The sequence below is a fragment of the Xenopus tropicalis genome, chromosome 2 (assembly GCF_000004195.4).
Source record: "Xenopus tropicalis strain Nigerian chromosome 2, UCB_Xtro_10.0, whole genome shotgun sequence".
Classification (NCBI taxonomy): domain Eukaryota; kingdom Metazoa; phylum Chordata; class Amphibia; order Anura; family Pipidae; genus Xenopus; species Xenopus tropicalis.
Window position 1 is genome coordinate 46,048,924 of NC_030678.2, and position 21,287 is coordinate 46,070,210.

The 21,287-nt window shown below is 40.9% G+C and overlaps 1 protein-coding gene across 2 annotated transcripts in view; it reads right to left on the reverse strand.

The window, feature by feature from the left end:
- ywhae (tyrosine 3-monooxygenase/tryptophan 5-monooxygenase activation protein epsilon) overlaps positions 1-21,050 on the reverse strand; it is a 23,067-nt gene extending 2,017 nt beyond the window's left edge. The window contains exons 1-6 of one of the 2 annotated variants that reach the window (XM_012956823.2): positions 20,748-21,050; positions 5,523-5,722; positions 4,730-4,836; positions 3,860-4,066; positions 3,344-3,480; positions 2,165-2,206 (exon numbers count right to left, since the gene is read on the reverse strand). In XM_012956823.2, the coding sequence (XP_012812277.1) occupies positions 2,199-2,206; positions 3,344-3,480; positions 3,860-4,066; positions 4,730-4,836; positions 5,523-5,722; positions 20,748-20,811 (723 nt within the window). In that variant the 5' untranslated portion in view covers positions 20,812-21,050 and the 3' untranslated portion in view covers positions 2,165-2,198. 2 annotated transcript variants of the gene reach the window in all.
- Between the last annotated feature and the right edge of the window lie 237 nt (positions 21,051-21,287).

Below are 21,287 nucleotides of genomic sequence, written 5' to 3' on the forward strand. Positions count from 1 at the left end.
ACTGCCAGTGACCTTTATATCTATATTCAGGCAATAGCATACCAAGATTTAGAACCAGCCCTACTTGTTTAACAAATGGTTACTGCTGTTCTATTCTCCAAATACAATAACAGCACTGCTTAAAGGAACAGTAACACTTTTATACACTTTCATTTTTTAGTAACTAAAATATAATGTGCTGCTGCCCTGCACTGGTAAAAAATAGTAGAAAGTCTACTATAATTTATATAAATAAGCTGCTATGTAGCCATGGAGGCAGCCATTCAAAGGAGAAAAGGCACAGGCACATAGCAGATAACAGATAAAACACTATTGTATTCTACAGAACTTATCTGTTATCTGCTATGTAACCTGTGCCTTTTCTCCTTTTTCCAGCTTGAATGGCTGCCCCCGTGGCTACACAGCAGCTTATTATATAAATTATAGTAGTGTTACTGAAGCAAACACACCAGTCTTACCAGTGCAGGGCAACAGTGCATTATATTTTTATTACTTTAAAGCTCTTTCATTTTTTGGTGTTCCTGTTCCTTTAAAATCCCCATCAATCCTGCACAGCTCCCATGAATCCATTTTTACCTTGATATACCTGGGCAGCCAAGATCATTTAAGCTTATAGAAACATTTTCAGGGGCTTGTGATTAGCCAGCTGGGCACAATGATGTGGTTGGACTAGGGAGGTGGTCTGTGCCCCTTAGTATAGCAATTCAGTAACTACATATCGGACAGCTAGATAAAATTATATTTTGCATAAAAGAATATGAAGCCAGGTAAGCTTTGGGCCAAATCTTGTATGGAACCATCTGGCTGCCTTGATCTATAATAGCTTCTTTGCAGATCTCAGTAACCCTGAGACCTTTACTTCAACAATGTAAACTTTTTTATATTAGGTTAAAAATGCCTTGCAGTGGGCTGGGGGTACTATACAGGTATATACACACAAATACCCTTTTCTTTTTACAAATAACTGTTCCCACAGAATATACAGCGGTTGCTGGCAGGCATCAAATTCTAAATAAAAAGCCCACATGCGTGTTTAGATCACACACCTAAGATCTCCATGCACAGCTTTAATGTTACTTTCTAGAGAGAAGAGCTGTTAATTACACACATTACATAAAACAAATTAGGGACACTGATTCACATCACTATGCAAAAAAGCATTATTGATACAGAAATACACTGCAAACCAAGAACAATTTGAATTTTTTAGATTTTTCTATGATTCAAGAGAACAAACTGAACAGTAGGAAAGAGAAACTGAAACAAATAAACCAGTGCACTGTTAAGGCCAGTATGGCAGCAATCTGTGTATCACTGAGGAACGACTACCGACACCTCCCAGACTGTCTCTAACCTAAAGTTAAAGCCAGTTTAAGGGGCCTGGGAAAAAGTTCCTAACGAGTCAGAGGCAGACTATTATGGGTTTTATCTCAATCTGAGGAAAAATAATGTATATTTCTAAAGTTCAGATAGTATTTATGCACCCAACAGAACAAGTCCATGTCACAGAGAGGCATATTTCCCCTCCTTTCTGCTTATTTTTAAGTATTATTATTACTCTTAATGATGCTCTTCAGTAAAATGTGTTTAAAATGTGTTTTTTGGCACCAGAGAAGAGACTCTAGACTAGGGCAGTAATGGGGGTTTTCCAATTATGCGCTAGAGCATGAACCAGCATGAGTAATCACTTTAGCCTACACATTAGCAAGCTTCTGTAACCTCTAAGAGAGTCCTGTGGTATAACTGAATGAGTGAAGCAAAAACATATCTGTGTACAAGAACTGTTCCATGTAGGATAACTGTTGGAAAAAATATATAAAAACACAAAGGTTTCATCATGCAAGGAACTTCACTAGTTTAAAAAAATAAATAAAAATAATATGATTTGCAACCATCCAGCCGAAATATAATGCAGCCATTTAATCCTTTTTGTGCTCACTGGGCACAAGAGCAAATGAGTGGAACAAGTCACTGTCACACACCAAGGAATTGAACTGCACTGCTGGTACCACAGAAAGGAATGAAATGTAAACATTTTCAAGCACAGTAAAAGGGTTAAGTCTTCACCACAAACAGGTAAACACAGATGCACAGAGCACAATGTAAAATGCAGTGGTTATGATGGAAAACAAGGCAGACTATAGATGCATCTGGATTAACTTACAAAGAATATTTAGGAAATGAACCTGTGTTTCCTTTTAAGAATCTACACAGAAAGGATGGGGGGGACATGAAGGGTGAAAGTGATGTTAAAGCATGTATACGAATAAAAGCTAAAATGACTGACATATGAATTAAACTTCCAGATTTTTATATTCCCTATAACTTTTAACATGAATAACTCTAGTCACCTTTAGCACTGCCTAACAATACTTGCACTTATTTTACCTACAGACCCGACCACCTGCATTGTCCCATGTTTTCCCTGAGAAAAAAAGAAGGCACAAGTGTGGGACCTGTTATACAGTATGCTCTGGTCCTGGGTTTTTCTGGAGATCTTAGGTCAACTGAATTATTTAAACATTAAATAAACCTTCTGGGTTTTGGCCTTCTTGTAACATGCAGTAACGTATACATGTAAATATAGGGGTTCATTACTTAAGATACAGCACTGCAAGTGAAGCTACACAAAACAGTGCATATTATTTTGCACACAATATGAACCATTCATAATGCAGTGGAGCCCTATTTTTGTGTTTATTTAAGATGCCAAAAAAAAAAAAAAAAGGAAAAAAAAAATACCTGACAGATAAAACCTAGTAATTTGGGCTATGCTGAGCAGTAACTGGAATAATGTTAACCATGAATGAGTACTTGAATAGTAAACTATACAAATACTGGATAACAGTAAATTGTCAAGTATCAAAGCACAATGGGTTGTTCTCAGCTACGTTTATCTAAAAAAAAGTATGAAATATCCTACTTTATTTTATCCACAACAGGGCAGGAGCTGCAAGCAAGGCCTGTGAATAAATGCCTTGGAACAATGTTTTAAAGCCTAAGCTGATATGTTACATTATCTTATAACCGCTTTTGTGGGCACCAAATTGCACACAGTAGTATTTTTTTTTTTTTTTACAAATATGCACTCTTTTTCTAGGATAGGAGACGATCTTAATAAATCAAACCTTGTTTAGCCTGGAAATGTAAACTGTAGTTTTCAATAAAAGGCATGGGGAAAAAAAGGTGCAAAAAGTGTTTTCTATTTTAGTCAATAAACCTGCTATAAAAGTCTGGGACTTGAAAAGATCAGAAAGGGGTCACTGATGTGGCATAATATGCAAGAAAGGACACAACCAGGCTTATAAAGCTATTTTCTGTAAAATAAGCAAATTGTACATACCATCACCTTGCATATCTGAAGTCCATAGTGTCAGATTATCACGTAACAATTGCATGATAAGTGTGGAGTCTTTGTAACTTTCTTCACTCAGTGTGTCCAGTTCTGCAATGGCATCATCAAATGCTGCTTTTGCCAACCTTTAAAACAAAGTACTATTAGCTTAAGCAAGCCCTCTCTTTTATGTTAATATCGTTATACAAAAAGACTTTCTAAAATAGAAGACTTACTGCTCAGAAGAACTTTCAACCATAACTGAGCACTTTAGAGTTTATCCTAGATGGTCCCTCACACTGTAGTCTTCAAGGCAGCCAACACCTACTGATCTTGAGTTATTATAACCATGGGAAAAGTAGCACAGTAAGAGCCACGGTATCCCTTCCTCCTAGTATCACCTCTTCTATCCCACTCCCTTCTGCTCTGCATTACAACTTACAGTTCTATTTTACTGTAGGCACAGATTAAAGCAATACATTAGATTGCCCTTTATACTGTACTGTTTTACACTGAAACACTCACCTGCAGGCACGGTCAGGGGAATTTAGAATTTCATAGTAGAACACAGAGAAATTAAGTGCAAGACCTAAACGAATTGGATGTGTTGGAGGAAGTTCTGTCATTGCAATATCACTTGCAGCTTTGTAAGCTACCAAGCTGTTCTCTGCAGCCTCCTTTCGGTCATTGCCTTGAGCAAACTCTGCCAGATATCGGTGATAGTCACCTTTCCTGTGAAAAGAAAAAAGCAAGAAAGGTAAAACTATGCAACAAAGCAATCTTATTTAATAATTATTTTACATTTAAAATATTAAATATATATAATGAGACAACAGTCCTGTTCAACATACAGGATATTAAGCTATGCTTGTCCCCAGTTTTTCTCTCTAGTCAAGACAATAGTTTAGGGTCAAGACACCAAAAAGTACCCCATTTCTTAGATTTTATGATAAGACTGCAACTTTTTTTTTTTTGCAGCCCATATTCCACCCTATCTTCCATTTACTTTCTATCAGGTCTAATTTTAGCTGTTAAAATCTGTGCCATATGGGTGCAAACAGGATTAAATGAAAATTAAATTAAAATCAGGAAAGAAATGGTATAGGAGAAATGAAGCCCAAAAACAATTGATGGTTCTCTAAATAGTAAAAATACAAAGGTTTCAGGAAAACTATTGCAGTTACAATTATAGGCTTTACGATGAATTGGATCTCGGTGACTGGATAGTTGGAATCAAGCACGGAGCATGCACTCCTATGTAATCACACTTTAGGTGCAAGATTCAAAAACGGAATAAAAAAAATTAAAATATGAATCTATGCAGCCCTAACCAAATCGTTTCTTTCATATTTCACACTTAAAAGAACATTCCCAAACAATTTGGTTAATGCTTACATTTTATAGTAAAAAACCTTGGATTCTCCACTGTTTGCAGCTGGAATGAGGTGCTTGTCCAGTACATCCAGAATGTCATTACAGATAGATTTCAACTCAGCCTCAACCTGAAATAGAATCCCACACGTCAAAACCCCTCTCTTGGTAAGCCACCCCTAAAAAGGCAAGTGATGCTTTTTTCATGATTAAAAACAGGAATGTTCAACACAACTGAATTAATGTTGGACAAGGGGAATAGGCCTATGTAGGGGCCATAGCCTTGCCACTTTCCCGTATCCTTGAGTATCTCTTCCTGGTCCTCATAATAATGGAGAAAGGCTACTGACAAAATCAAGTCAACTTACAAAAGCTTACAAATAAAGCATTCCAACTACTGGAATCATGGGTAGTTGCACAGCACTTGTTGCTCTAAGATTCAGTGGGCTAGCTTAAAGGCTTTTTTGTGGCACTATTGCTGATAACAGGTTTCTGTATTGCCTTGTGAATGTGTCAGCTATTTTTTTTCCTATAAAATTGGCCATACACGCTACACATTGTTGTGCAAAATCGTTCATCCACTATGCTAACAATAAGAGCTGAATTGTTAGATATGCAGCCAAAAACAAAAGAATTCTTTACCCCATCTAATGATTCAGTATTAACATTACAATGTCTGGGCAACTTCAAAAGCGCCCAATCAAAATTTTCAGTCCTACCCAACTGACGAGGCGACCGATATCCGATTATTGCACAATTTCGTGCAATACTATTGGTGCACGTTTGGCCATTTTTATTGTAGAGGGCACAATCTCACCATTTGCCGATATTCCCTTATCATTTTGAGTTTATCTTCTCCCCCTTTGTTCTCCTCTTTCTGTTCAATGCTGCTGATTATTCTCCATGACGCTCTTCTAGCTCCAATCACATTCTTATATGCAACAGAGAGCAAGTTTCTTTCTTCTACTGTCAACTCCACATCCATTCCTGCAACTTTCTTCATAGATTCCACCATTTCTAAAAACAGAAATACATGATAAATAGTGTATTTAACAGGACTATTGGCACACATTTCTAGATCTTCCACATTTATGTAAACTGAGCATTATCAAGGAGCAAGGAAAACATTTAAAACAGACAAGACTCGATTTGAAAAGTTGGAAGTACAAAACGCAAACCCAAGGATACAGCACACAGGCATTATGTCTGCCACTGCTGAAAAATAGTTATCTATAATAAACGTGGGGCCAAGCAGATCTTGACCATATTGTGCCTAGGCACTGCATTTATCATACATTACTAAGAAAAGCAGTGACAACGTTGCCATCAGCCTAACAGTGCCCCCAGAGAGTCTGTATGACACGCAAACTAGCTACTGACCAAGTTACTGGTTCTAACTAATTCTTTTTCTCCTTATATGAAATAAAGCCTCTGTTGAAGCAATATGGCAACGTTAACTCATTTGTCAAAAAATAGATATGGAGAGAAGCACTTTACTGCCCCCCCATACTTTTTACTGTTTACTTGATTACTTGCCTTAATGGGCATTTGCTCCAACATTACACTAACAGCACTTCTGCCAAACTCACTGCAAGCTAAGCCTCAAGACCTGAAACACTGCAATATCACACAGCTATGTGGATTTAACTTGAGCCTAAACCATATTCTTTATGAAAACTGGTTCTACAGATCCAGAATCTACTGGTTCACTATTACAGAAATTTATATATATATATATATATATATATATATATATATATATATATATATATATATATATATATTATATTATATATACATATATATACACACACACACATATATATACACATATTTCAAAGATAAGAATTGCATTCTTTCATTGTGCAAAAACAATTTGGAGTGGTGGACCCTTTTAAATGCAATCTGCTAACAAACGGATCTGTCCTTTATAATTCTCAGACATACTGTACAGCCCCACGTATATGCAATGCGTCACAGAGGAGAAGAAATGATATCTGAACCCAACGTACTTGTGCATGACTCACATATGCCAACTGGGCAACAAGAGAACATACACTGATTCACTTCCCGTGTGTGCAGCAGTGACATCAGACCTAGCAGGGAAAGTGACCCAGATATATGAAACTACATGGGCAAGACAAAGCGGAGAGAGGCTAGCAGCCCAGAGCACAGTAGGCAGAATGACTACAGGGCAAAAGCTGAACAGATAAATATGAGAAAAAATAACAACATGCTGCCGTGTTAATGAAAGCATTAGTGTACAGTGTTCAGATTACCTAAATAAAACTAGCCATACTTTTAGGGCTCTGGCACATGGGGAAATTAGTCGCCCGCGACTAATCTCCCCGAACTACCATCCCACCTGCGAAAATGTAAGTCGCTGGTGGGATGGCACACACTGCGCGGGCAATTTCGGCAATTCGCCGAAAATGTCTCTCGAGGCAACATCGGCGATTTGCCGAAATCGCCTGCTCAGCGTGTGCCGTCCCACCGGCCACTTACATTTTCGCCGGTGGGATGGTAGTTCGGGGAGATTAGTCGCGGGCGACTAATTTCCCCATGTGCCAGAGCCCTTAAATGACTTGGCCCTTCGATTACATGCCCAATTCAGGCAACATTTAGCTCATGGATAAACCCTTTTACGTTAAAACTCCCCATACCCAGCCCGAGTGTGGCTGCCAAGTTGGCGGTTTCTTGGCCCTTGCATGAGTACAAAACAGGTCAACCTTGCCCCAACCAATATCAGACCTGTGCTTTTAGATGTTGACTAGCTGGAAAATTCCACTGGATAAGGACTACATTAAGCAACATAGGCCATCTCCTAAGAGGCCTGTACAGAGCCCATATATGATCTGATTGTTGGTTCATGGGCCAAACGGTCAGATCAAACCAATTTGGCCCATAACCTGAGGAAAAATGTGGTAAAGAATTTCTTGCATATAGACATTAATCTTGTAAAGCGTTATAACACCAATATCAGCTATCTGGAAGAAGTAAGCAGGTTCTAACTACACCAATGAAACATTTTTGTATGGAGATGAGGGGATTGTGAAAATATATCAAATAGTTAGTTTCATCTCCTTGTACAACATGAGGTCAATGAATGAATAGGGCTTGTGCCCTAAACATTTGAAAGTAATGTGCACCCCCACAAACACTGGACCCAGATTTTAGGACAATACAGTTGTTTAATGGCCTTTAAGTCAAAAAATGCAAAATGTATCCACAACCAGATCCAATTATGTTCTCCAGAAACATAATTACATATCTGAAGCAAGACTTTCCTGAAAAACAGCCATAACTAAGTACACAAGTCGGTAATGCTGCCCCCCCCCCCCCCCCACCCCACATATTTGTCATGCTGAAGCAGCAAGCACACCAACCCAGCTGAGCCCCACTCAATCTTACACAACGTGAACTGAAGGAAAACTACATATTTAGCAGTGGCAAAGAGTGAAACTACCCAGAGTGCAATGCCAGATACACAAGTAGATTAAAATCAATACAATGTGAACTGAATATTTCCTCACAGGTACGATGCACAGTTCAGACAACACAGCTTGTAACCTTACATAATGGCAAGTGCTCTGGCCCATACATGGAGCAGTGCAAAATCACCTCTCTATGGAAGCGAGAGGAGTTTCATTATACTCTAAGCCTAAGGAGGAAAGGGAACTGGTACCAACAAACAGTGTTGTGGTTTCCTTTTTAATCACTGGAATCCAGTATATCTGTATATTTAAAAAAAAGGGATATTGATTACTGGGAGCTCCAATAGTGTTCACACACTTTTTTTTTTTTTTTTTTTTTTACACAACCCCAACTGAATGAGGTCATGTCAAAAAGGGTGGAGTTGTTTTCCGTTTCAAGCTAAGGGTTATGGCACCCAGGGCTCTTCACTAGCTAATATATGCATCATAGAGACAGGTTGAGCTTCCCTAGAATGCTAGATAAAGGATTTAGAAGACACTTTGAGGCTAAGGGTACACGTCGTATTTTTTCAGCCAAAAACCATTTACACAGCATTCAATGGGAAGTGCCAGATACTGCAAATACTGGTGTCTCTCAGGCTGAAAATGCTTTAGTATGCATGTTTAAAATATGCAGACAGAGAAAATGCATTTGCCTAATGCCTTAGACTAAACAACTTATCTGGAATTGAAAAGCAGACCCACCTGTTCCTATAATGGCCAATCCACCCAAACCTGTTACTAGGAAATCAATCCTGCTTCTATATTATTCTACTTGGTTAACTGGTGGTTTGTACCAACCAGTACTTTTCTAATAAAGATTGGAAAGTACTGCATAAACATTTTTTAAAAAGGATAAGCACAGAGTGCAAATGCTGCCTTGACTGATGTAGCTTATTTCAGGTAGAAACAGAGCTATATTAGCATCAGCACTGGCAACAGGCAGGAGACCCATGACATCCCTGCTGCCCAGGACCCAGGAAGGCTTGCAGGGATATGTGGCGCCAGGCAGCACAGTTTATCAGCTCTGTAGGGAAATCACCAGAGCTGATCTAAGTAAGCAGTATAAATAAGGAGCTCAGCTTCCTCCCCACCCCCTACCAAGTGCTCCTGCTGACACTTGCTGGTACAGCTGCAAAACACTAAGAGTAAGAGTCAGTACAGAGCTGTAAGAAACAGAAAGGTGGTCAATTGATACATTGTTTCCCACTGGCTGTTGCTCTGCAAATTAGACAGAAAGGCCACAGAGATCCTTGCTATGAGGAGGATCAGGGCTACTTTTGTTTAAAGGGAAACTATACCACCAAACATTTCAGGTATCTAGAAGAATGTGCCACTGGATGACCCTACATTAAAACTGCTATTTTAAACACTAAGCTCCACCCTTTGGCTCATGAGGCACCCAAACATGTCAAATTACACCAGCCAATGGAGACAGTTGTGTCTTCTACTCCCACGCTTCTTCCTGTTACCACTCACACACTACTTCCTGTTTCAGTTAGAGTTGCATTATTTCGTCCTGTGCTCCCGAGGGAGTACACGGACCACCACAAGATGGTGGCTAAAGGGAACAGATGTAAATAGGCAATATTCACCAATATGTATATGCAAATTTATGGTATAAGTGTCCTATTAAAATATATGTTGGTTACCTATTCATTCTGATGGTACAGTTTCATCTGCAAGCATATTTTAAATATTTTTAAGAAAAATTATTAAAGTGGTTTGATCTGCTCTACAGTATCAATGTTGATTTGACTCCTCATTGTAGGTGTCCTTTATGAAACTTTGCTATCAATGATCAGAACCGTGTCAGTAACTTTTCAGACAGTAAGACACCCCATTCCTCAAGACTTGCCCTTTCCATGGACTTCACAGAATGTTGGAGGGCTTATGTGGGGGGCTATCAACACAGTAGGTGGCCAAATGTATCAGGATGCATCAGTAAGAACGCCTGCTTCCATCAGCAAAAGTCAAGAAGCCATTCACACAAAAGGCTACCACCATTTTGCCACTTTCCTCATTGCACCAAGTGGTAGTAAGTTCTCTTTAAATGGAAATAGTGCAATATAAGTAGTACCTATTGTTGATTAGTTACAGACCTAATGGATATGCCATAGCTTCAATCCAGGGGAATACAATATCTATGTTTCATGACCACTTGCAGCAGCGTTACAGTATACGGTTACCAGAATCTTCCCAGATTCTCAAATTGTTTGTTTCAGAGGCTGTGTTATTTCCAAAATTCAAAAGAGACTTGAACATGTAAAGGTGAACAAAGGTCCAGGACTGGATGGGATTCATCCCAGGGTATTAAATGAGCTGAGCGCTGTGATTGCCAAGCCTCTTCACTTAATTTTTCAGGATTTGTTGAGGTCTGGCATGGTGCCGAGAGACTGGCGGATTGCTAATGTGGTGCCGTTATTTAAAAAGGGATCCCGTTCTCAGCCTGAAAACTATAGGCCTGTTAGTCTAACATCAGTAGTAGGAAAACTTTTGGAAGGGGTAATAAGGGATAGGATAGTTGAATACATTGCAGTTCACAATACTATAAGTTGGTGCAACCATGGTTTTAATGCGTAACAGATCTTGCCAGACTAATTTAGTCGCCTTTTATGAGGAGGTGAGCAGGAACCTCGATGCTGGAATGGCAGTTGATGTCATCTACTTGGACTTTGCTAAAGCGTTTGATACAGTACCTCACAGAAGGTTAATGATCAAATTAAGGAATATTGGCCTAGAACATAATATTTGTAATTGGATAGAGAACTGGCTGAAGGATAGATTACAAAGAAAGGTGGTAAATGGAACATTTTCTAATTGGGCCAGTGTGGTTAGTGGAGTACCGCAGGGGTCAGTCCTTGGTCCTTTGCTTTTTAACTTGTTTATTAATGACCTGGAGGTGGGCATAGAGAGTACCGTTTCTATTTTTGTTGATGACACTAAATTGTGCAAAACTATAAGTTCCATGAAGTATGTTGCCACTTTGCAGAGCGATTTGACAAAATTGGAAAACTGGGCAGCAAACTGGAAAATGAGGTTCAATATTGATAAGTGCAAAGTTATGCATTTTGGTAGAAATAATATAAACGCAAACTATCTACTGAATGGTAGTCTGTTGGGGGTATCCTTAATGGAGAAGGATCTAGGGGTTTTTGTAGATAACAAGTTGTCTAATTCCAGGCAGTGTCATTCTGTGGCTACTAAAGCAAACAAAGTACTGTCTTGTATAAGGGCTCTGACACACGGGGAGATTAGTCGCGAGTCTTTTTCGGCGATTTCGGGAAATCGCGCCGCCGCGTGTGCCATCCCGCCGGCGACTTATGTGTTCGCTGGTGGGATGGCGGGTCATGACAACTCGGGGAGATTAGTCGCCCGCGAACAGGGAGTTTTGTCGCGGGCGACTAATCTCCCCGTGTGTCAGAGCCCTAAAAAAGGGCATTGACTCAAGGGATGAAAACATAATTTTGACCTTTTATAGGTCCCTGGTAAGGCCTCACCCTGAGTATGCAGTGCAGTTTTGGGCTCCAGTCCTTAAGAAGGATATTAATGAGCTGGAGAGTGCAGAGACTGCAACTCAACTGGTTGGAAGATGGATGGAAGATTTAAACTATGAGGTTAGACAGTCGAGGTTGGGGTTGTTTTCTCTGGAAAAGAGGCGCTTGCGAGGAGACATGATTACTCTGTACAAGTTTATTAGAGGGGATTATAGGCAGATGTTCTTTTTTTCCCATAAAAACAATCAATGCACCAGAAGCCCCCCCCCCCCCTTTAGATTAGAGGAACGGAGCTTCCATTTGAAGCAGAGTAGGTGGTTTTTCACGGTGAGGGCAGTGAGGTTGGGGAATGTCCTTCCTAGAGATGTGGTAATGGCAGATTCTGTTAATGCCTTTAAGAGGGACCTGGGTGAGTTCTTGAACAATCAGAATATCCAAGGCTATTGTGATACTAATATCTACAGTTAGTATTAGTGGTTGTATATATAGTTTATGTATGTAGTGTATAGATTGGTAGGTTGTGTGCTGGGTTTACTTGGATGGGTTGAACTTGATGGACTCTGGTCTTTGTTCAACCCTATGTAACCAAAACTCCTTTCTAGCACTAGATCTTCCATTCAGAGTCATCAGGACTACTTGGGCTGCTCTGCAGAAGCTAACATTTAAATGTTGATTTTGGTGCTTATGAACACAGGCCACGTGCTATTGTGTCTCTGTACACACTATTGAATGAAAAATAGGATCACAAATAAGATTTCTGTCTGATTTGCCAAACCCACATGGAAACAAGGAGATGACAGATTAAACTAGACTGCTCTGTCAAGAAATACATCAACAGGTGCTGTGCATGATCATCTATTTAAACTGTATTGTATATTACATTATTTCTCATGTGCTACCACCACTGTATTATTAAAAAGTGCTAAAGCGTTTAATTGCTCCACTTCTAGTAGTCTTACAGACCTTTTTTCCTCCCCTTCAGTTCAGGTATCTGTCATGAGCGATTTGTACAGTGCCAGCAATCAACACAGCTCTTTACAACAATTTCCTATAAAAATGATGAATGTACCAGTGAATTATACTCTTCTAGATATAGAAGGATTGTGCATAAAAAAAAAGTTGTGTTTCAGACTGATTTATTGAAAAATTCCCCCAAAACCCCATTAATGCCACCCCACCCATTCCACTTCCTGCTGGCTGAATTTTCTGGATGAGCAGGTGGGCCTGCGGCTTCAGTACACTGCACTGTAGGATAGGAACCAATCAGCAGCTAGGCTGACCTGATAGGGAACTGCAGCCTGTCTTTGCTTGTGTGAGTGCAAGGCTATGATTGGCTCTCACCCTCCTGCTGTGCTTCTGGCAGGGACCATTAGGACACACCCACCCTTCATTTCAAACAAGGACAAACAACCGATAGGATCTATAGGGAGCTCCAATAAAGGGGCGATTTGTACAGATAGGCCAATAAAAAGGCCATTTTTACAGATACAGATTTACTTTTTAGCCCAGAGTGAAGCCAGCAGCATATATTATTCATAATTGCCTACAAAATTAGGGTTTTTCCTATTTATCCTATGTGTCTCCTTTAAAGGAACAGTAACACCAAAAAATAAAAGAGCTTTAAAGTAATAAAAATATAATGTACTGTTGCCCTGCACTGGTAAAACTGGTGTATTTGCTACAGTAAGACTACTATAATTTATATAATAAGCTGCTGTGTAGCCACGGGGGCAGCCATTCAAGCTGGAAAAAAGGAGAAAAGGCACAGGTTACATAGCAGTAACAGACAAGTTCTGTAGAATACAATAGTGTTTTATCTGTTATCTGCTATGTGCCTTTTCTCCTTTAAATGGCTGGCCCCATACTACACAGCAGCTTATTTATATAAATTATAGTAGACTTTTTGAAGTAAACACACAACTTTTACCACTTTCATTTTTTGGTGTTACTGTTCCTTTAACAAATAGGATCTTACTATAATAAATGTAAGTAAATTTAGGACAGAGGCCCCTGCACACAAGAGCTTATATGGAAACCCAAGTGGCAGTAATATATTTTACCTTATATAGCGGACTAGTGAAACTTCTATGGGTACACAAAGTTTAGATCTATCCTGTGGGTTCATTAAGTCTAGATAGAATATGTGCACAAGACTACTCCATTTGTGAGTAGATTAAGGGCTCTGTTGCAGATTTTGGATTATTTCCACAGATTTATTAATGGGAATATTTCTTTTTTTTTTTTGCACATAGGCACTATGCAGTTTGACCACAGATTAAATTTCCCTGGAATTCAGTAATTGGACCTCAAAATATCCACTAGTATTGTTCATGTGTTTATTTCACTTTATGACATATAGGGGCACATTTACTTATCCGCAAACGCTCCGAGCGCTCGTTCCAATCGTATTTTCCGCGACTTTTCTGTACCTTTCGCAACTTTTTTGTATGATATCGTGCCTAATATGATTTTTTGTAAGCATTTTCGTGATATTTGCGATCTTCAGAAATTTTTGTTTCCAATCCAAATTTTTCCCATTCGGGATTCGAACTCATGTTTAGATAAATCAGCCCCATAGAGTATTATTTTTATACAAATTAATATATCCCTTTTTCTCCCTTCTTGTATTTAGCGCTGGTTCTTTGCACATACAACATAATACCTTCTTGCGGGCAGAAAGTGACTACAATTAAAGAAAAATCACTATTTTGACGGGGCAGGTTTCCCAGAAACACTTAGGTAGGTTACATTATGAAGATATAAAAATTGATCTTTTTTAATCTATAGGTGTCGGGCACTAACACTGTAAAAAGGTTCATAGTAAATCACACTAGCAAATGGTTAGTAAACCAATGCAAAACCGGCCAATTAGATCCATCCCAGGATGCAGCGATTTGCCAACCAAGGGTTTAAAGGAAAAATACTGCTACAGGGAGAATTCACAGACTTATGTTGGCCAAACAATCAGACAAAAAAAAAACCTACCCATGTGGCTAAACTGTATATAAGACTATGCGTGAAGACACACAAAGCTACTTAGAAGCAGCTACTTAAAGGAAAACTATACCCCCAGAATGAATACTTAACCAACAAATCCTTTCCCTTGATCCACCATTTAGTGATGGGCTGTGTGCTCCCTCAGAGATCACCCGGCCAGAAATAATGCAGCTCTAACTGTAACAGGAAGTAGTGCAGGAGCAAAAGGCAGAATTCTGTCCATTCATTGGCTGAGGTGGCCTAGCATGTATGTGTGCCTTGGCTTGTTTGTGTGCACTGTGAATCCTATGATCCCAGAGGGGCACCCTTAATTCTTAAAATGGCAATTCTCTATTTAGGAGTACCCAATAGCACATACTACTAAAAAAAAGTATATTTTTATGAAAATGGTTAATTCAAATGAAGTAGGGTTTAACATAAAAGCTTGTTTATGAAATATATTTTTATAAAGTTCTACATTGTTTCGGGTTATAGTTTTCCATTAACGCCAGAAAATACCCTGACAGACAAAACTGAGAATTGCCTCTGCGAAAACACATGTAGAGACATTTATCAGTAAATGCTCAACAGTGTCTACTTCAGTAACTGTGACAAGTAGCTGCTACTAGTAGCTCTGTGCGTCTTCATACTAAGGACTCTGGCACACGAGGAGGTTAGTCGCCCGCGTCAAATCTCCTTTGTCACGGGCGACTAATCTCCCCGAACTACCATCCCACCGGCGAACATGTAAGTCGCCGGTGGGATGGTACATACTGCGCAGGCGATTTCGGCAAAACGCCGTAGTTGCCTCGTGAGGCATTTACGGCGATTTGCCGAAATCGGGCTGCCGCGTGTGCCATCCCACCGGCGACTTACATTTTCGCCGGTGGGATGGCAACTGGGGGAGATTAGTCGCCTGCGAACAGGGAGATTTGTCGGGGCGGCTAATCTCCACGTGCGCCAGAGGCCTTAAAGTAGTTACTGGTGATTAAGGTGCTATTCATCCTTTGAAGTGCACAAACATAGGTGTGAGTTGAAAAATAATTCTGTGATAGGAACTCACCACAATCTTTTAAAGGGATAGAGACAGGTTCCAGTTTTAACAGGACTATGTCACTATGTTGATACATAGGTGTGTAGCACTAATCTCTTATTTGAAATGTGCCCCCTACCTCCAACTGCAGCCTCCTGCTACTCACCTGTGATGCCTAGTAATGTTACTGCCCGATTAACATGCGGGTCTGGGTGTGTCATGCCCCACTAGAACAGTGTTGTACATGAGTGAGTTAATATTACACAAATGTCCAAGGAACCTATACATTCCTGTGGACCACACTGTGCACATCTTTTGTCCAGGGGAGGAGGGGAGCCAGAATTCCAAAACAGGAAAAGTAAGAAAGGAAGGAAGGTCAGGGACTGTAATTTGAGCTGAAAATGGAATGCAGTAAAACAGGCCATAAGAAAAAAGTTGTTCAAAGGTGATTGGGTGCTTTAGACAGCCCTTTAAGTCAAAAATTTTAATGTAAAACATCAGGCAGATAGACTCAAGATAAAGGCTACAAATGTATAAAATGATCCTATCAATAAAACTGGTTTGGAGATATGCAGTCCAGTTGGGGGTGCCCATACACAGGCAGAAGCTGCCGAATCAGTCTAAGGGCTGTAAAACAAGGGGAGATTAGTCGCGCCGCGACAATCTCCCCGAAATGCCATCCCACCGGCTATAAAGTAAATCGCCAGTGGGATGGCATACGTGGCGCCACGATTTGCCGAAGTTTCCTCTCAAGCCAAGTTCGGCCAATGGCTGCACCTCGTGTGCCATCCCACAGGCGATTTACATTCTAGTCGGTGGGATGGCATTGTAGGGACAGCGGAGATTTGTGGCAGCGTGACTAATCTCCCTGTGTGTCACGGCCCTAAAGGACTAAAATTGGCAGCTAATATCTGCCCATGTATGGCAACCTTTAGTCGCCCACAATAGATCTCAACAATAGGAGTCGTGGTGGAAAGGCCTATGGATCGCTTCAGCTTTCCGAAGTCCCGCAAAGTTGCTTGCAGGAGTAAACTTACATGACTTCACAAAGCTGAAGCAATGAGTAGGCCTTTCCACTGGCGACTTTAATTTCTATCTACTGTGTACAAAATGCAGGCAGAGAGAAGCAAACCTTATGCCCTATGTGCCCTCAGAGAGGGAGAGGTTTATTCCCATGGCCAACTTTTAAATCTATATTATGCTAAATTATTCAAAATCCTAAAGTAAGTAAAAGCATTTTATGTTTACATTTTTAGATTCATCTTTGAAAAACCCCAGGTCCCTCATTTCGAATAAGACACCATAACTATATTATAATTTAAAAAGTAAAAAATTTATCACCTCAGGAGGAAATACTAAATGTTACACCTCTGATGTGTCAGTAAGCGTACCTCTAACAGCTCCCCGGAGGGTCAGTTGAATATGCAACAGAGAAAACTTGACTGATGACCAACTTTTTAAAGTGCCTTGGTGATCACCTGGTAACCCTAGAATCTGCAAAGGCCCAGACTCTGGCAGATAGGATGACTATTTACACCAGCACAACTGAGACATCCATGTGTATAGCTAAACCAAGGAAACATGCATACCACAAGGCCAAAAAATGGCCTGCTTGTAGCATGCTTTAAACTTTTGTGTGAGATCTACAGGACGTCTTGAAGCCAGAGACTAGTTTAGCTTAGTTATATCTGAAGCCACCTGGTTTGGATGCAAGAAGAGCATGTTTCAGTGTCTATTAGGTCCTAACACTTGAAAAGAAAATAAAAAACTACAGCTGATTAAATTTTACCAGTGGGATTTTATTCTTATACCCTGCGTGCGCCACACATTCATAAGGTCAGTGAGGTTGTGGCAGAATTGAATTTGAAGCAAATGCCCAGAATGTTTTACAGCAATGCTGTCCAATGGGAGGCCCACAGGACAGATGTGGCCCTCCAATGGAATTTTATAGCCCCCCTGTCCACTAAGGAGCTATATAGACTTCTTTGTATGACATTATTTTAAGATAATATGATGCTCATGTGGAATGTCAAATCTACTCACTGCATGAGAAGTTGGACAGCACTGCTTATTACTGTATCTTAAAGGAACAGTAAACAGTGTTTAACATAAATTCAATGAATAGGGCTTGTGCTGAACATACTTTTTGGCTGTTTTTATTATCAAAAAATCAATGGTTCTACACCATGGTTGATTTTTGCAACAGAGCTAATTAGATCAGTATACAAGCCAACCAAGTGCAGTATGAAGGGGAATTATCTGAGCTCTGGTAATATCATTTGCTACCTGGAAAGGACCAAATATGGAGTAGCTTTTAATTTCCCAGTCCAGCTCAAGAAGTAAATACATTTTTTTGTACTTAAAACTATAGGCAAACAGTATGTTTGGCACAAGGCCTAGTAATTAAACTCATGTTAAACAAGAGTATACAGCCCCTTTACCATTTTACTGAATAGATTTTAACAAATATTTGTACTGAACTTTTGTTCCCTATGTGTACTGTTAGTGTATTCTTAAAAATATACAACTGTGTAGAGACCGATGTGAGTTTAACTGGGTAGACCCCCACCCAGCTCACATTTTTTACCTGTTCTGGCCCACAATCTAAAGACTACCAGGAGGGATACCATAATGCAAGAAGTGAAATAGTAAAAAGGAAGTTTAAAAATTGAATGAATAACTGTAAAGGAATAAAAAAAAAAAATGACACCCCAGAAACCCCATTAAACCCCCCCAAAAAAAATTTCGCAGATAACCCTGGGTACCCAACACTCTTCAGGACTTTAGAACTACTTATGTAGACAGCACTTTAAAAATCAGCAACTTTGTGTGTATATGGGGGGGGGGGGGGTATTATCCGCTATACAGAAGCTCAGTGGAAATATAACTCATACAAATGGAGTCTTTGGGCAGCTGTAGGATGGTATAGATATCTTAGAGACACATCTGATGTGCATGTTTCAGTCACACAGTTCTGAAAATTAAATCTCTTGAATAAAAAGGTTCTCAAAACCTGTTCTAATGCCTCCCTAACAATGACATTTCTGTGAATATCCAAGCATTCCAGCATGAGGACCTACCACATTTTGCTATTCACATAATAATGAACATATGTGGATAAGTGGACATTCTCTTGCCTCAGGTCAGGTTCCAGACACTCTGTTCTAGAACACTACAGCATTCCCAGGATTCCAAATATAGTAAACAAGTGAGACAAAGGTAACCACATAAACAAGCATTCCATAAATGCAAGGAGGTGGGTGACTGGTACCCCCACTCCATTAATAAGGATTTCAATGCCTCTCATGTGGTTTCTTGGGGAGTTATCTAAAATATGTATAAAGTAACATCACAGTGCATTTAATAAATAAATTATTCCTCCATATCTAAAATTTAAGTGGGAGAAATTTAACAGAAAATGTATCTGTTCTAATTAGGGGTGTAAAAGAAAAATAAGGGCGGCTGGAGGAAATTAAATAAACCAGATCTAAATAATAATAAAAATATATCAATTTTCCATGGATGCCTGTTATCCTGTAGAACAGTCAGGACTAAGGCCATTCTGTCAGACAGGGCACGCCCACACCTGCCAACTCTTCACAGACACGCACCCAGATGCAGATCTACAAATCCCTCTGCACGACGAGGGACTGGTCTGACAGGAATGAATGAGCCTGGACGCATGAAACAGCACACAGGCCAGGCCCAGGGCGGAGGTGCGCAGCAAGGCGCGTCCTACTGCTTCACTGAGGCAAGGCTGGCTAAGGAAACAGCCAACTATAGAATCCACTTCTGGGACAGTGTGAATTAACCTGGCAAATATCACATATGAAAATTAAAAAAACGTATAGAAAATAGGCTGTTATCTCAGACAGCCTTTATAATAATGAAAAAAAATCTGAGCTAGACCTATCATGGGAAGATTTTTTGTACAGTAAAAGGGCTTGCAGCATCACCATAACCCTTCCTTCTCCCCCCACCCAGATTGCTGTCAGTGGAATAACAAAGATAGGAGGTCTGCACAATAACACTGCACCAATGTACAATGAAAGGATGCACCCAGCAAGCTACTACACCCTGACTGCTTTGGCTGACAGATGCTGGAATTCTGGGAAAAAATATATTTAAAAATTCAAACACCGTTTGGATGCAGCTTTAAGCTCAGTGGAGCTAGATTTCCATCCCATCGGAACGCTATCAAACCCCTGTGCCTCTTCCAGCTTGTGAAGCCAGTGGAATGCTGGGAGTTGTAGTTCAGAGCTGAAGGTTGCAGGGCTTTGAGGAATAATGGAGACCCCCCTTATGTGACCAGTGTGTGTAACCCAAGAGAACTCATTACTGGCCAGACACGAAACCTGCACATTGTCCATGATTCCAGCTTGACTGGGACAATGAGCCTTTCAGCCCACAAATGCCGCCCGCAGCCTGAGGGCCATCCCACCCAAGTGCCATTTCCATGGCGATGCCTTAACCCCCTGTTCCGCTGCCAGACAAGCGGCTTTTCCCACATATCCAGGAAATTGCACCACTGCAGACGTTTTACCGGCCCCAGCCGCCATCTTCCCCAGTGATCCGCCCATAAGCACACTGCCCTATCCCCGGCACATATATCCCTACATCCCCTCTGCGGTCCCACAGCTCCCATGCACTCCGTGCAGCCCGGTTAGCAGTGCATGCTGGGATGTGTAGTGTATCAATAGGGGAGCTGCCCCCCAGTCTAAGCCTCTGTTATTCCTCCTAAAAGGCTGAAGGGTCAGTTACACCATAAATCGCCCTCCGCCCCCCATAGTCTCGCCCTATTCGGCAGTCGCCATTTTATAAGCAGCCTCCCTTCCTACCACAGCCCCCTCCCGCTTGGCCGCCAGCAGCCAGCCCCAGGGAGCTCCTCTAACACTAAATGGCAGCCAGGTCTAAGCAACTGTCATCCCAGAAAAGCAGTCCCTATTGTACTATGAGGGTCTCCTTTGTCCTCCCCTCCCTTTGCTAGACCCTCCGCCATTTTGTCTCGCCTCCATTCTCTCCGCCCGTCGACCTAAGGGGGGGAATTTAGCGATTCTTCTTACCGTCATATCTCTCGGCTTGCTCTGCCAGCTTGGCTCGGTACACTAGATCCTCTCGCTCTTCCATGGCGGTAGCTAGCGGGGATTAAAGGCGATCTACTGGGCGGATGGAAGCCGATTGTCTGTCTCCGTCTCCCAGTGACTCAACCTCTCTGTCTCTCTAGCTCTGCCCGGGAAAGATGGCAGCCTCAATCCGGGCACTTCCGCCTGCGCACGCGGACAATCGCTCAACTCTATGGCAACGGCTCCCTAGCAACAGCAGCAGGCGCGGCACAAATGGGCGGGGCCCAACGGCTTTGCGTCAGGCATGAAAGGGCGGGGTTTTTACCTCATGCTGACCTTATAAGGGAGTCCGGGAGGTATGGGACGATTGTCTCATTGATTATTGTGATGGAGGGGGAGGTAGTGAAATAGAAAAGACGGGCTTTATACTATATAGCTTCCAGGTAATGTCAGAGATCCTTCTGTTCTAGTAGTTCCCAAGGCTGCGTAAGTAGGCGGGGCGGGAGCGCTAAAGTTGGTCGGGCTGCGCTGCGCTGTGAC